The 17,297-nt window shown below is 40.1% G+C and overlaps 1 protein-coding gene across 1 annotated transcript in view; it reads left to right on the forward strand.

Annotated features, from left to right (window-relative positions):
- PHKA2 (phosphorylase kinase regulatory subunit alpha 2) overlaps positions 1-17,297 on the forward strand; it is a 779,558-nt gene that overhangs the window by 388,080 nt on the left and 374,181 nt on the right. Inside the window, exons 16-18 of the mRNA XM_078657648.1 lie at positions 6,073-6,182; positions 12,508-12,652; positions 13,779-13,857. Of these exons, the coding sequence (XP_078513774.1) occupies positions 6,073-6,182; positions 12,508-12,652; positions 13,779-13,857 (334 nt within the window). The remainder of the gene's footprint in view (positions 1-6,072; positions 6,183-12,507; positions 12,653-13,778; positions 13,858-17,297) is intronic.

Below are 17,297 nucleotides of genomic sequence, written 5' to 3' on the forward strand. Positions count from 1 at the left end.
TAACTTGATGAGAACCAGATTGGAAGCCTGTGATTCTATCATCCTGTCTAATTTTAGTTAGGAAAGGTTCTAGTGCAATGACAAATATTAAAGCGGACCGAGGGCAACCTTGTCTCACTATCCTACGAAGTGGGAAGAAATCAGAAGAGTGGCCGTTAGCGAATATAAAAGCGCAGGGATCGGAATATAATAGAGAAATTAAAGTTATCAGTTTATCCGGTGTAGATTCAGGAGTGTAGAGATTTTTATAAAAAGAAACACATTCATTTAAGATGTCCTTATCTTTATAAATAGAGGTACCCGCAGGACCTTGTAAGGATTCTATCTTGGTTCTATCTTTCCTTATCTTTAAATAATTAGCCAAAAGTTTACCCATCTTGTTTTGGCCACAATAGTAACGAGAACTGCTTTTCAGGAGGTAATTGAAAGCTGCATCAGTAGACAATTTATTAAAAGTAATTTTAGCATCAAGAAGATTTTTCAAATCAGATTCATTGTTAGAGTGGTAATATGCGTATTCCAATTGTTTGATTTTGCTAAGTAATTGAGAACACTGGGCTTCAAAAGACTTCTGTTTTGTGACACAAAACTCATAATAAAACCTCTGGTGGCTGCTTTAAAGGAATCCCATACCATCACAAAAGGGGGACTCTGAAGTCTTGTTGATGGCGAAAAATTCCAACGCAAATGATTTCAACTTTTGACAAAAACTAGGGTCGAGTAATAGGGAATTGTTAAAACGCCATCTACCAGGGTGAGGGGAAAAGGGGATCAAGTCAGCACCAACAAGAACAGGGGCATGGTCAGATATTAAAATTTGAACCAATCTCTGAGTGAATGGGATGTTGTGACAGGGGTTTACTTAAGAAAATATAATCTATATGGAATTGTGAGTGGTGAGCAGCAGAATAGAAACTGTAATCTCTAAGGTCAGGATGGCATAATCTCCAAATATCAACTAATGCTTTACGTCGAATGGAAGAAACAAATTGAGCGTGCATTTTAGAAGGTGTAAACTTGACAGAAGAGTGTCGGTCAAGAATGGGGTTTTGAATTTGATTGCAGTCTCCACCAAGTATAACGTAATCATCGTTGAATGTAAGTAATTTATCTGGTAAATCAGACCAAAAAAGTTTATCAATCGAAGTAGGACCATATACATTGAAAATATCTATAGGAATCTTATCTATAAGCAACTTAACAATAACCCAACGGCCCTCAGCATCAACTTCTTGATAAACTGCAGAAACATTCAATTTCTTGTGACATAGAATCAAAACACCATTTTTCTTACCTAGGGCTGGGAAATTACACACATGACCCACCCAGCATCTTTTTAACTTGGAAGCTTCATTATCAGAAATGTGAGATTAAGGCAATGTCTGTTTTCGACTTTGCTAGATGAGATAACACCTGTTGCCTTTTAATAGGATTATTCAATCCTTTAATATTCCAGGTATTAACCCAAAATGTACCTTACTAAGAAGAGCATGAACAAACATTATGCTTACAAGGAAAACAGTTAAATTGACTTTATAAGCGTAGAGGAAAATAAATGGAAGGAAAAAAGTATTTGCAAGATGAAAGAGAATTTAGAAATATGTAAAGTGTAAAAAATGTATAGGATATTAAGTTTGGAGAAAAGAGCAAAGAAAGTGGAAGAGATAGATAAAGAAGATAAAGAGGAAAAGAAAGAAGGAAAATCGGAGTAGGTGAGAGGGAGAGACAAGAAACAGAAAAAAGAAGAGAACAAAGGGACAATACATGTCTTACAAAGACGACTGAAATCGTACCTACAAAACAACACAACTGGGGGGGAGACTACACCAGGAGAAGACAATAACAGCTTTGAAGATCCATTGAATCCAGAAAGGACCACAATCACAGATGTCAACGTTACAAGAGGATCATGAGGGAACAAAATTGTTGAAGGAAAAACACCCGTGGGTGAGAAAAAAGAATTAATGAAAAGAAATATTTATGAGGTAAAAAATATAAGAACATTATGAAGAGATAAAACCGAAGGAAGAGAAATAACAGTATGACATTATAGAGGCATTACAAGTACATAAACAGAGCTAACAGTCACTTAAACAATTTGAGTACAAATAAAAAGAGAACAACAGCGTAACATGAAACATATATAATATTCAAGCAGGTCTTGAAGTGTCCATAGTATCAGCTCCATGAAGAGTAAGAAACTTCTGCAGTGCTGCGGGATCATCAAAAGTTGTGGTTCGTTCTTTATACGTAACCTTGAAGATACATGGATGAAAAAGGCCATATTTGGCATTGAGTGAACGCACTTGAGGACGAAGATCAAGATTTTTTTTTTTTCCGTCAGTCAACTGTGATTTTAGCTACATCTTGAGAAAAGAAGAGACGATGGCCTTCCCAAAAAACCTGTTTCTTGGACTTGACCGCTGAAAGAACTTGAAGAAGATCGGTGTACTGCAGAAAAGGTTTCGCTGAGATTTTTGACAACGTCTGTGAGCTCTTTGAATATTGAGTGAAGTGGTTGCAGGCAAATCCAAGAGTTTGGGCAAGAAGGACTGAAAAAAGGTGGTGCGGTCGGATACTTCAATGTTTTCAGGAAGTCCGTAAAGTTGGAGGTTGTTTCTACAATTCCTATTTTCCAAATCTTCTGCCTGTTTTTTAAGAAGAGACACTTCAGATTCCAGAGATAAGAGGCGTGAACATGAAGATTCTAGAGATTCTGTTCGCTGTTCCACAATGAGCACTCGTGACTCCAAAGAAGACCATTTATTATTTAAAAATTGCAAACTTTTATTGGTTTCCTCTATGAAGGGTTTTAGAGCTCGGATCTCTTCAAATATAACCTCCATGGCTGACGGAGAGGATTTTTCAGGAGAAGGTGGATCTTTTTGGGTCTTTTGGTAGAGCTAGCAGGAAGCTTACTAGAGAACTGCGCTTTTGAAATAGCGCCCGAAGAAATATCAGGTTTTTGAGGGGGAGGGTCTTTCATTTCAGAACCGTTAGGATTTGAGTTGGAATCCGAACACGTAGACACCTTAGAAGCTTTATAGGACGCTGCAAGCTTAAGATTCCTCAACTTCCCCATAAAAGGTGCATTAAAATACAGCAAATATCCTTAAAGCAGTTGTGAGCGAGTGTAATAAGTCCGTAAATAATTATCAGCGAAATAAATGACACAACTTGCAGGCTGCAGGCTGTAAAGTCCAAAAATATATACTCAGTGGTGCGCAGCGTAAAGCAGTAAGCCAATAAAAATCACCATTGAGGTAGTGAAAATCATCTCATGAAGAAACAAGCATTGGCATTGCCAATAGGTCTCGCTTGTGGGACCTTATAAGTATTTAGTTTTGCAGCACAATATCCTTGTTGCATAATCGGATATTGTGCTGCAAAACTAAATACTTTTAACTTTCGGCTCAAGAGTAGTGTGCTACACATAGCACAGTGCTTCAACGTAGTGTCCGGGGTAGTAAGCACTATATAAATACAATTATTAATTTACTTATTTTAATTTGGCCGTCGACAGTACAACCTCGCATTTGTTATATTTTAAATGTAATATAACTAATTGGTACGCTTTGATTACTTTCATTCTTTTTCCACTGGAAGAATTTATTTGCTATAATGTTTGTACATTTTTAACTCGTTTTTGAAACTTTTCTGACTGCATAGATGTTGTAAATAAATGTTTTAAGGACTATATTATACTAATTGTTGATCTCAGTAGAGGTCTTAATAAAATGAAATGTTCAAAAAATAAGAATCAAATTTACAATGACACTGCGTGCATGTGCTCGAAAGCTTTTACCCAAAAAGCTAGGGACTGTCCGAAGGGTGTCCGACAGTCCGACGGTCCAAGGTGAGAGAACAAACATAGACAAATGATAGCGGGGAATCAATACATAAAGGGGCAGCTGGGTGGGGAGTAGATATAAAGGCAAGAAGCAGCAGGTGCAGAACGGGATTATCAGAAACAGTGGCAAGGAGAGCGTGGAAACAGGCGAACAGCGCTGTGAGGAGATTGTAAAGGTCAGAGGCGGGGTGGAGTTAAAGAGGCTAAATGCTCAAAGACAAGGGCGACGGAGTAGGAACGCATGTGCATTGGGCAGAAACGTAAAGTTTCTTTGGGCATAAGGCTTCGGGACGTCCCCTCCCTACTACTGTTTCACCTTCAGGCTCTTGCCGGCCCCCGCCATCCGCCCCTGCATCTCGACTCCTCTGACTCGGCAATTGGAATCTTTCAAGAGATCTAGCTGTCAGCAGCACAGGGAACCATTTCAGAACACTCCCGCCAGAGCGCCTTCCAATACCGGAACCACTGCTGTCGCCATGTTGGTGTTCTGTCACTGTGCGCTTGAAGTTACCGGAAGTGCCAATACTGAGTAAAGTAGTCCCATACGTGTTTGAATGTAGGGCTCCACCGTGGGAAGCGACTTCGGGCTTTCTTGTTCGTAGTTCTCCCAAGAGTCCTTCCCCGTGTTTTAAGGATGGGTTCAGACATGTAAGGCTTCACGGTGACTGCCGCGTATGGTCGCACACTGGTTTTAGCATCGTTATTTCCTCACGTAGCCTGACAGTCATTTAACAAAAATAGTAGTTTACTATTTATTTAATGCAATGTTATATAGCGCGAACATTACCCGAAAGTGCCAGAGCGCTTTACCTAAGAACAAGTTGCGATGCATAAGGACGTAGGATTACATGAGTTACATCAAAGATACAAACAGAAACAAGGAGCTGGAAAAAATGTTGAGTCACTCGAGGTAGCGCTGGAGAGTGCTCGGAAAAACGAGGGAAAGCCTACACAAACAGGCTGAGCTGCTCAATTAGCGGTGTCACGGAGCGAGCGAGCCCTGTGAGGGTTGAGCACGAAGGCATTTGGTGACTCCGTCGTGGCGTGTGTTAAACGAGGTTGTTCTAAAAAAACAAATCTTCCTGTGAGGCACACAGTACTTACCGGTACCCTGTCTGAAGCTCGTGCTGCCGCTGGACGTGACGTGCGATCATTGGAGGGGGTGCAAGAGATGAGGGAACACCTCCTGGGGGTAGCTGGCTGGGGAGGGGGAGGAGAAATGCAAGGAAGTTAGGGGAGGAGAAGCCGAGAAGCCGCAGAGCGCACGCTGGGCGAAGCCCTTTGATGTGCTCTGCGGCAAGATGCAATTAGGAGGGAGGGAGGCTGATGCGCGTTCGTGTTGATCACGTGGTTCACGTGAACTTCGTGAAAACGCCAGGCAAAAAGCTGGTGGTTTCACGAGCAGTTTGCCGACTTGAATTCTCGCTCCGCTCGAGGTCGCGAGACCTAAAAATATGCAGGAGTGAAAATAATGGCTGCTCTATAATAAGATACAAAAAGGAAAACATGTTCTATATTTAGAATCCAAGTGTTAAAAGGAGAGTTACAATATTCATGAGAGTAGAAGCCTAACTGTGACAGGCATAACGACCCTCTGACCGAGAGGAACAAATATCAGCAAAGTCAGTGTGCAAAAAGATACCAACCCTGATATCTTTAACTAGAAAACGAAAATGACCAGCAAATGGAGCTTGTAACAGTGCTCGGGGCAAAAAACTGCATCAAAAGATTCCAGATGTGCGTTTCCTGAGGCGTCATGCAGGGAATCTCCTCAGTGCGGCAGATCAAAGAAAATGGCAGCGGTGTCTACAACGGAGCCGCCTCGTAACGCATAAGAGAGATAATGCAGCTTACGAGTTGAACAGAGGAACAGAGAGAGTCTCAAAGTGTGCCTCCTCTCTTCACACGGCTATTCCCTCACCCTGGGCTCCACATGAAGGCCGAATGTCGCGTTAGGTCCGTCGACAATTGCCCCTGTCCCCGCAGAGTCAGGGACACGCCGCCATTTTCTCCGGACATAGCCACGCCCCCCAGAAAATTACAATCTCAACAATATTTTTCCGTTCCGTTTAGATTTCTGCATGCATTGTAGAGTTTCCAAAAAGAGCGTGGCCGTACATAATATAATGGATTTTTAAAAGTGAAATGTATTGCTCAAATTGAAGTAACCAGAAAGGCTACGTATAATAAAACTATTGAGATTTCCCGTTTTTTTTTTATAGGCTTTAACCGGACTATGAAGTTAAGCGGACGGCCCTACCGGCACATTGGTGTTCTTGGAACATCCAAACTGTACATGATCCGGAATCAAATGTTCACTTTCACACCCCAGGTGAGCCAGTAAGACCAGCAAGAAAAGATGGGTAATATTCATAATAGTAATCAATCAGAAATAATAATCTGCCTTTGAAGTGTTCTTCTCTTACAGTTGCACTAAAACATATCTTGCGTTTTATATTGTACCTTTTTTCTTTCTTAATCAATCTAATCTCTGCTTGAGGATTGTCCCATGGTGCCAGATCTTCAGATCCTCAAGGTCACATATGTTATGCCGACCAAGTATTATGGTGTTGCTGTAAGTTGGTGCAGGAGAACACGCATGTTGCTCTTTGACACAAAAAGTAGCTCGGACGCAACATGCCAGGATCTGGTTCATGAATATTAATTGAATGGGGTTATCTTGTGAATGAAAGGAATGTCTTGGGGAAGTGAGGACACACATACAACACACACTTACACATACCCACATTTCTTCCCCGTCATACTTTCACATATGAGGACTGGCCATTAACCATAATCGAGGGTGTATTTATTATTTTTACTCCACATGCACATATTAACGTAGGTTACACAGCTAACCAAAACAAATACGACTCTCATTTTAGGTTTTTTGATGCAGTCTCTCAGAAGTACCTAAACACACTGCAGAGACTGGTAGTTCAATGGACAGGCCTATTTTTTTAAGTGCAGAGTTCTCCTCCCACCTGCGGAATCTCGGCAGTCGTAAAGTTACTATTCGGGCAGATGTTTGTGAATTCCAAAAAAGAGTAAACGTACACAAACGTGTATGTTTACTTTCGTGAATCAGGCCCTATGTGTTTAATGATCAGCAAATGTATATTTAGTTTTTAATTATAGGCAAGAAAGTCCCACACTAGCCTGATCCTGTGGATTTCTCAAGGAGCTTCCCCGTGTTCATTTGGCACCCAAAAACTGTGAATCAACTGCTACTAGTGAGGCATCTATCCAAGTGAGCCAAGACTCCCACTACCCGTGAAGGCCTAAGGGTTGGTAGGCCAATGTGGCTCTCCCAAGGCGTTGTCCGGGTGACTTATCGTCTGCAGTTTGCGGAGGTTCCCTAGTGAGTAGATTGTTCCCAAAAAGCAAAAGGTACTTTTGGAACTTCAGTATCATCATCCAAATTGATGGGAACTTCAAAGGCAGCATTTGTCCAGGATTTTCATCCTTGCAGAAAGCAATTGGTGTCTAAAGCAATACGTGTACGCCTTTAATACATTAGAATTCTGATTACCAGCTAAAAGATGTACTCATCGTGGACTTATTATTCTTATTTTGGGGAAAATTCAAATATGGTTCCCATGTATGAAACCTCTTTTTTAAACCTTACATTTAATTGAATTTCCACAGCAATCGGTACTCAAAAATATAGAAACTTTTGTTTCCATACAATCATCCTAAGTCCATGGAGGCATCCCCTATAACGAGGGTTAACCTGAGTGTGAGGGAGCATAGTCCAGGCATTGTATCACTCATTCACTTTTATGCACTTGTTATTGGTAGCATTTCCTGAAAATATCAGAGCCCTTTTTAAAGACGGGCTTGTGCTGGAAGTGAAAGGTCCACTTCCAGTCTCCGCGGAGTCTTACAGGTGGTAATCCAAACTAAGCTTACAGCATTGAGGTGTATCTGAGTGCTGAATGCGGTTGCAGTTTCACCAACCTGCAATGACGCAATTATGGCAGTCAATTTTGATGGTATGACATTTTTACTTGAGGCAGTCTCTCCGCTAACTGTCTTTGTTTCAGGAGAATTCCTCTACTGTGTTACTGCATAATATACAACATATTTTGAAAAACATTAATGCAGCTTCCCGTCATCCTTAGTGTGACTTTTGTCTTGCTGCTTCCACTTTCCATTCCTTCATGTCTTCCATCTAAAAAATCACAATTAAGGCAGGACCGCTATTACCTATAAAGAAGGGTGCCATTCCTCTAGCGTCTATGTGGTCAGAGAGGTCAGATCACCCCCTTTGTTGTCTCTGAGGATCGACAGTATGCTCAAATTCTCTTGCCCTAGTAGTGTTTTCTAATAGTTCCATTCTGCTGTCTGTAGAACACTTGTGTACCTGGGTTGACACAAGTTTAATCTGCAGTTCATCAATGGCCCTAAATATTTGTTTCTTACTTATGCTGTGGGCATTGCGCTTTCTCAAATGTGAAATTATGTGCTCCCATTTTAAATTGTTTGTTGTAGCTTGTCAAACTTGGTGTGTCCTCTGTTCCATCTCACATGTGCCTCTCACCAAAGGTTGATAGTCACCCAGGGACATGTCGAGTTGTGTTACTATCTCCTTTACATTCGCCGTCATTTTGAATCCTACAATATATGCTCTAGTTCAAAATGGCCACTAGTTTTTTGTAGTCATTCTGTTGATCTGTCCTTTTCGCTGCCCCCTCCCCAACTCTACTCAGTAAGCAGGTGACATTCCTTGTCTTATGCTGCATAGTGGTTCTCTGCTGCATCTTTCTCAGGTCTGATCCCAGCAGCCCCCTCAACTTAATTCCCAAAGCCTGGTTCAAAGCAGCTACTACCCTCATCACATTGATTGTGTTCCCCTTGTTTGGTACCATATTGTGACACTGTTATCTCCTTTCATTTTATTTAGAGAGAGAAAGTAAGTAGTGGAGCTTCATAGGTTCACTGCTGCCTCCGTATCATACTCGATGTGCAACTGCTTCCTAAAAATGAGCCAACGTTCACTTGCTTTTGTTTTGCTTCATCTGCCAGTACTAAATGCCACTTTTTTTTAAAATAAAGGAGCGTAAATGCAGTGACACATATGCATATTTGTAGTCTCACAGCTTAGACCTTAAAATGTATAAGCTGGCTCATCTGGTCAATGGATACCTTTGAACAGACATGGATATTAAATCAGGTTGTTCTTAAATATGTGTTTCAGCACAGACAGGTTGCTTTCCATTTAAGGAGCATCGGCTGGTTTTGTGTGAGCCATGCCTGCAGAATTACACATTTATGTTCTGCTATGCTTTTTCAGACTTTGAAGAGCACATATCTGCCATCAGTGTGGCAACGTAGTAGGTTTATCATTCTCACATCTGTGCTACCACATAGTTGTTGGTTTCCCAACATGTTGGAGTTTTTGCCATGATATATTGATACATTTTGAGTATTATTATCTGGTTCGCCTCTTTAACTCTATTGCGTGAATGGCTTAAGTTTCAGAAGGGTAATTTAGTGGAGTGGCTTTTTCACTGATCTGTCAGTGTATGAGTTTAGTGTGGGACAAGTCTGGAGGGCTTTTACTATTTGCTTAAAGATCTCTAGGGGCATGGGTTACAGCAGTTGTTGTGTATGGGGTTAAGACTGAAGAATTGCCTGAATTTAGGTTTCTAAAACAATTTCCAAGAATTGATGTAGGATCACCACCCTTACTAAATTGATTCACCAGATGAGAGAGAAGGGGAGATTGTCCCATTTTCTCAAAGTCCACATACCTAGTCTTAAAAATATCCCTGTTTTGAAGGCAATCCTGCTCAAGGGCTTCATTTGGATTTAGCATTTTATATAGAAACTGAAGTACTGTGCATTCCCAATGAACTCCATACCTGGCCATGCGAATTTGGCAGTTGTACACATCCCCTAAATTGGACAGACTGGACATCCCCCAATTTTGGTTTATGTCCGACATCCACTAATTTTTAACTAACTGCCACAGTCCCTACCATTGTTCTGTGTCTTTTGCTATGGTGTGCCACAGCTGCCTTACTCAGGGAGGGCACTTGGGGATTGCGACAGTACCCTGCAGTCTCCAGCTGGGACGCAGTTCTGGCAGGTATCTGAGAGTTGACGCAGGGGAGTGATGAGAGTGATCCCGACACATAGGTAACCTAGAGGTGACGTGGTGGTTTGCAGTTAGACTGATGGGCTAGGTCTCTACATCACAACTCTCTCTTTTTTCCTGCTCAGGCCCGAATAGGTTATATTTCAAATTTTTTCTCACTAACTGACGCACCAGATACTTTACTAGGCAGACTGGGGCAGGGATTTGAAATTACAAGCTCCAGTTTTTTTTTACTGTTTTGTTGTCATATAATTAAATCTTTCCTACTCCACTGCGAAGACATGGGCAGCTGACCACTGTGGGATACACGCGGAATATTCGATGCCCTAACTTGGTAATTACTCCATGGAACCACATTCAACAAATGTGACTTGTTGTTTCAATGATCAGTTCTTTGATTTCCTGCAGTGCTGGGTAAACAATATATTTCACAATGCTGTGATGTCACTTACATGCTTTATTTGAGCTGCAAGTCAGACCATAATCTTGCTTCTCTTTGTTGAAAATGTTGTATACAAAATGTATAAAATTTAAGAAAAAGATTCAAACAACAAAATGGTGTGCCTCTGCTTCTGCCTCGTTCACACTGCAAGATCATTGTTGTAAGCATAGAGCCTGGTGGTGGGTCATGGTAAATGCATCGTGGTTTCCCCAAGATGCCATCTTCTTCCCCAGTCAGCGGTGGATGTCATCATCTGAACCAGTTGCCTGGCCTGACCTTTCCGGAATAGTGCCAGTTTTATGTAGGAGTAAGACTGGTAAGGATGCTGTTCATCCCCTTTCCTTCCAGTTCCTCCATTTTTTTTATTCAACTTGGGCCTGTGGTAAAGTATGAAGAGTGCTTTGGTGTCTGAAGTCTGTTCCTATTTGGACAGGAGCCTTCCTTCATCCTAATCTCTGTGGCTTGATGCTGGGGCTTCTTTGGTTAGCTGCTCCAGATGGGCCGTGTCTTATAGGTTACTTTGGAATCAATCTACCATAGACTTTGGTTGTGACTGAGGCATCATGTCTCCCCTCTAAAATTGATGAGGCTTGAAATTCAGGACTCTTGTCATTTTGATACATTTTACTGATGTTTCTTGATATATAAAGTTGTCTCTTTTCTTCTCTGCACCTTTTTTCCTTGTTTCTTTCCTGTGACTCTGTTGTTTTTTATCTGTGTTCTTGCAACCATTTCCAAAATGTGTTGTACCATCTCATTAATTAACTGCACTGTGCTTTGGCATTAAGCGCTATGGAAATCCAATAAAATTACAAAGGATTTATTATGCCGATCATATACATTCATTCATGGGCTCTCCAGCCACACAGTGCTAGTTTTAGAACTACAGCCACTCTTATCTGACTCCAGTATATCTCAGAAAATTTTCTTTATAGAATAATTGAGAGATTTAGAAACTGTGCTCTCATGGCAAGAAGATCACCAACATTGTTGATCTGAATTTGTAATTCTTGTGTCTTTTGAGCATGTTCTTTGTCACACCAACACAAAATTCATTTTCTTTTAGGTTTCTTTTTGCATTTTGATCCTTTTCCAGTGGTGTCAGTTAGCCACAGTGAAGTTATCATATCTTTATACTGGTCAATGAAAGTTCATGTGCCTGCTCCTGTGACATTAAGCTATTCACCATCACTTGCCATTCATTGCTGATGTCAGATTCTCTCTCCAGCAAGTCATCATCTTTGTTAAAAATTCAGTTTCTGTTGCCAAATCAAGAGGCTAAAATTCCTCGGCTTCTTCCTTACCTTTTTTCAATTTGCAGGCTATATAATCACTTTGATTTTCGAAACTACGTTAACTTTTTTGAAGTGACTTAGATCGTCCACTCGCAAAACAATAAACTCAATCACTGTTTTTTTACTTTGCATTATAGATGTGAATATTTCATGCACTGTGACCATATAGCTGCACGAGGCCACAGATCAAGTATCGTTAAACTGCGGAACACGGAAGTAACTTCCAATATCCTTCATAAATGTAAAGAAATTAGTGTTTCATCCCATATAATATATGGACTTCTTGACCCTCCTTATTTTAATACAATATAAAGCACATAATGTCTGCATCTTCCCCCCTCCTTATTTAAATACATTATATGGTTGACAAAGGGTCCAATGTCATGTACGGCCACTTCCACTTTTCTTTTCTATTTACCCATCAACCCTTTCCAGGCTGAGATTTTGAGCCCATAACTGCAATCATCTGAAGGGTAAAAATGCAGGATTTGCTTAAGGTGTCACATATGAAACTAGGCACATCTGTGATCTGTTTAGGTATTCTTCAGAAATCATTAGCGCTGGGCATACCATATAAAAAGTCATTTCTTGCATGAGCGCGAGGAGAGCATTAAAATGCTACATGTAGTCTTTGGAAAATAAATGAACAACAGCTTTCTTTTGTATGAAAACGAAATGAAAGCGAGGGTTTTTTATTCTCTTATGAGTATTAGACACTGGCATGTAAAAAAGCATGGTGGACCACAACAGAGAATAGACAGTGAAATAACATACTGCATTATCCTATGCTAAATTATTCTTTGTGCTTCTTCCTCAGTTTACAGACCTCCACCATTTCTACTTGGCTCTGGATAACAGAATGATTGTGGAGATGCTCCGAACAGAATTATCGTACCTCTGCTCCTGCTGGCGGATGACTGGAAGACCTATGCTCACCTTCCCCATCACCCACACCATGCTCAGTAATTAACATTCTATATCACATTTGCTTGGTATTTATTACACATATTGAGCACTCTCATGTTTACTATTAAATGAATTTCTATTAAAATGTGTTTGTGTAATTTGATAAATTAATAAATATTGTAAACTTAGCTGTATTCCTATTGCAACGCTCCCATTCTCTGATCTCCTGAAACGTCACCATCAAAACACAGAGTACCAGAGCAATAAAAGTATAATCTTTTTCAGCCCAAAATCCTGTGGCATGCTATATTCCCCGCTCATCAAGACCTTGGCATCCCATTATATCCACTCTCTTCCTCAGACTCAAATATTATTTCTCTACTGGTGGAGAATGGACATTGTTTCAGATTGTGCATGATTTCTTGTGTTCTTCTTAGAACTTAATTATTGCCTTTCTTGCCAACCAGATATCTTCCTCCACCACTTCCTCCTTGCCATGAGTTTGACATTTTTAGATAGAACCATTTATTTATTTTTATTTATTTAGTGTATTTTGTATAGCGCACAGCTACCCCAACGGGGTGTCCCGGCGCTCCTGTGTGATTGTGTGCTGGATCTGACTCAGGTAGAACTAGCAGAATAGAAATGATTTCAGGGCTTTTCGGAATGGTAGCTCTTCCTGGATCATTCGGATGGAAGTAGGAAGTTTGTTCCAATGGGAGGCAGTACATACTTGGAACTTTTTACCTCCGGAGCGTACTTTTTAGAATCTGGGGGTGATGAGAAGATTTTTTGAGCTGGAACGAAGGAGTCTGGCATTACTGTAGGGACGAAGGCAAGTTACATTGTTTACGTTGGTGTATATATGTCTTCGGGAACTGTGTGATGGAGGATTTCATGCACCTTGTTACATGGAACCCCATGAAGTGATCAACATTTTCTTCACTCAGAACCCCTGTCCTGGATAGATCTTCTACTTTGAGAAAAGAACTGCTTGAAGCAGCAGAAGATAGCTCATTGTATACAGGTTAAGTGAATTGTGTAAGGACTGTGTAGAGATAACTTTGAGCTCTAGATTAATGGAAATAGTTATTGAAAAGCTCATGTAATGAATATCTTATGACAGTGTAGCATGTCCAGTTCACTGAAAAAGTAATTGTATCTTGCATATATTTCTTTTAGATGAAGATGGATCAGACATTGACCCTGCGATTCTCACTACAGTAAGAAAACTAGAAGATGGATATTTTGGAGGAGCAAGGTAAGTACATCATTGATTTGAAACCCAAAATGTTTTCAAAATTATGCAGATTCCAGTCTGCAGAATGGAATTTGTGAAGACGTACATTTTGCTTTGTGTGGAGAAAGGACAGTAAATATCTTGTCACAGCGAAGGCTGCTTTTGGTTTGGATGAAAAACGTCTGGTGCTTTGCTGTTCTTCACTATTGTAAACTAAGAAAATGGGCAAGATTCAGTAATGTTTTCTCAGGTGCTTGCGCTTGCATAATCCAAAGCAATCCAAACAATAGCCTTGATCAACTTTTGCACGTAAAGTTTTCGTTGTGCTGAAAATATCCATGGGCACTGCCCTAAATGGCATTGCTTAGCATGAAACCCCTTATAATAGATACAAAGTCAGGGTAATTTAACAGAAACCGCTCAAGCACCCTCAAGAGTCAAAGCAAACCGATACCTACTAACATCAATTAAATTAGCATGTAAAGTGTATAGAAATCTACAGACCAATGAAAGCAGGAGCAAACAATGTTGGACAGCTGGGGTAGGAGACAATGTTGCCATTTTTAACACATTCTACATGTAACAATAGTAAAACAATAATTATTGTGTGCCTTTTACCCAGTGCAGTTGTCTGCACAATGACAGTTGAACTTGGAGGCATACCTCAAGTACAAAAGTCACTTAAAATACTGTCCATAATCCATGATAATATGGAATAAAGATGGCCAATTTAGGTATTTGTTACAAGTGGCCCAGAGTGGTATTTCTGGGATGATACTACCGGGACAGTTTAACTTTCCTGATGTCTCCAGGCCTTGAATTATCAGGTCTGCAAACTATGAACCTGATCATTCCAGGCCAGTGGAAAATAGTCCCGGACTTTCCAGAGAAAATACAGGGTCTGCCGCCCGATGCAGTGCTCGGCACTCATCCAATCTATATCTGCAGCTTAGAGGTAGCAGCAAACATTCACCCCTCACCTAGTCTTCCCTCACCCTCATCCTCACCCTACCCCACACCACCACATATAACACCCTCTCCAAGCAGATGGTGCATGTGTGTACATTTGGGCCTTTTCATTTCCTGGAGAAGAGCAAAAACACACACAGTTTTAGACCTGGTTTTCATCAGTCTGCATGTTACTCACCCTTCGGGGGAATATGACTTGTTGGTTCAAGAGTTAGTTGTAGGGTTACTGGTTGAAATCAGAGATTCCAGCACTCCAATATATGCACACTTAAACCTAAGGAACATGCAGTGAGGGCCTTCTTTGCATATCTGCAGGCCCAAAATCAAAGTCCAACCTATTGACTTTGTTAGTCATTTTCATTTTGTGCCCCTTACACCAGAGACTGGGCAGCACATTACTGAAACCAATACTGCATTCCCTTTGAACAAAGTAGCTAAAAGCTGCCTTGCTCTTTCTACATAAATTTGATATGTGCAATTTTCATTTACAAGCTTTTGAGTTAGAATGTAACAGGAACAAACCAGTTGGACTGCTGAAAAACATTAAACATAAATACTTAAAATACTCACAAAAGCTATTAATGTTTATCTTTCCATAATCGCACTCAGTTTTTCTTCAATCATTTGATATGTGAATGTTATTCCTTTCTATCCATTGAAGAGACAGTGTAGGGATTACATCTCAGTATTTATATTGATATGAGATAACAATATGCTCCCACCTAAGACCGCATGGGGTGAAGAGATTCGAATAGTTGGCGGCTTTTGGTGTGCTTGGTCTACTTGGGGCGATCCAAAGCTTATCCTCTTTCTCCCCATTTTGAATGCATATGTGACTCTTCAAGCCTCAGTAGGAGTGCCCTGAAGAATCGACTGAAAATTCCCTCCTTGAGTTACCATTACAGGTTAGGACTCTAAGGTTACCTACGGTAATGAAGAATTACCCAAGAAATCTATGTATGTCCCAACCTCCTTAATTACTCCTCAATTCCTAAAAGGAGGTGGAGTCTATGGGTTAAAGACACAAGATATGAAGAGTTACCATTTATCTCGTGATTTTTATTGGCCTGATAACTCTTGTTACTCACCCCAGTGGAATTAAAGGCCAAAATGAATTAGTGTCTTAGAGACTTTGTGGAAATAAGGGCTTGCAAATCTATAGGAGTAGGTTTTATATGCGGTTTGCCTATTAGTTGTATTTAATAATTCTTCAGCAACTTGAAAATCAAATTGTTGTCTATATAGCTAGTAAGTGTTATTTATCCAATTTATTTGAATTTCCATCCCAACTAAAATGACCAGCATAGATTAACGCATTTAGTTTTGGTACGTACTAAAATATATACTTCTATCCCCTTTTGTGTGTTATAAACAGTTTATCTTTCTGAAATGTGTTGTACGCCATTTTTTACTGTTATTTGGTTGAAATGGTTGCCAGTTAAATCTGACTGAATTATTCCAGAGTCTCTTTGCAAAGAGGATGTAGCTTTTCAAGTTCATGATCGCACCCGGTAGATGCTTTTTCTGTAAAAAAAAAAGTTCAACTTTGTGGAAAGAATTGTGGCTCCGTTTGACACTGTTAAATGCTTGCTATTTTTACGTAGCCTTTGTAATTAGCTACTAAAGCCATCACTGGGACAGTTTTCAAAATGAAGCCTGTGAAATAAAACTCAGCACTTGGGGAAGCCCAAAAGTCTAGTGTGTTTAACGCAAAAATAGTTACTAAGGAAGGAAAAACATTATGAGCCAGTTGTTGTTTCAAAAGAACAGATCTTCCGTCCAAAATCCAGTTGGAGCATATAATGTTAAAATCCATGCAATCTTGTATACCGTTTTTTTTAATCAAAACAGGTCAATAAAAACGTGAACACAAAACAGAAACTATGACTTCGTACAAAACTAACTTATAAGCAGTAGGCAGGATCTTCTCACGAGAAAAAATGTGAGAAGTCCTTAAAGACTAGATCCTAAAATATAAACAATTGCTGACTCCACTACTTTCTATAATTCACGCTTCATGATGCCAATTCTCAAAACAAGGCTATTCTTAGCACACAGTTAAAAGAATATGCAGTTGTTCAACGCTGAATAAAACAGCTTCTATGCCTCAGAAATACTTGAAACTTTACCGACATATTAATATGCTCTTCAGGTTAATATAAAAACGATATAGCATTTCAGTCATAAAACGTATCCGTGCATGTTGAGGCATACACAAGCATTTGCACCTTCATAAAACACTGGCATTGAGGTATGCAGTTACATTATTCTGCATTCTCACAGAACCTAGAGATTATTTGTTTTACATGTAGGGGTCTATGTGTTGCAGTGTAATGGGTTAATGTGAGAAGACCTTCTTTGGTCTTGTCCTGAAGTATCATGGAGTTTGTATCTGTTAACAGAAGGGGATTTCTTCATGATGGTTCTGTGGTGACATAACGTTTGAAAGAACATTGCAGTTTGATTGCTGACACGCTGTGTTACATTCTTGA

The sequence above is a fragment of the Lissotriton helveticus genome, chromosome 8, assembly GCF_964261635.1.
Source record: "Lissotriton helveticus chromosome 8, aLisHel1.1, whole genome shotgun sequence".
NCBI classification, from domain to species: Eukaryota; Metazoa; Chordata; class Amphibia; order Caudata; family Salamandridae; genus Lissotriton; species Lissotriton helveticus.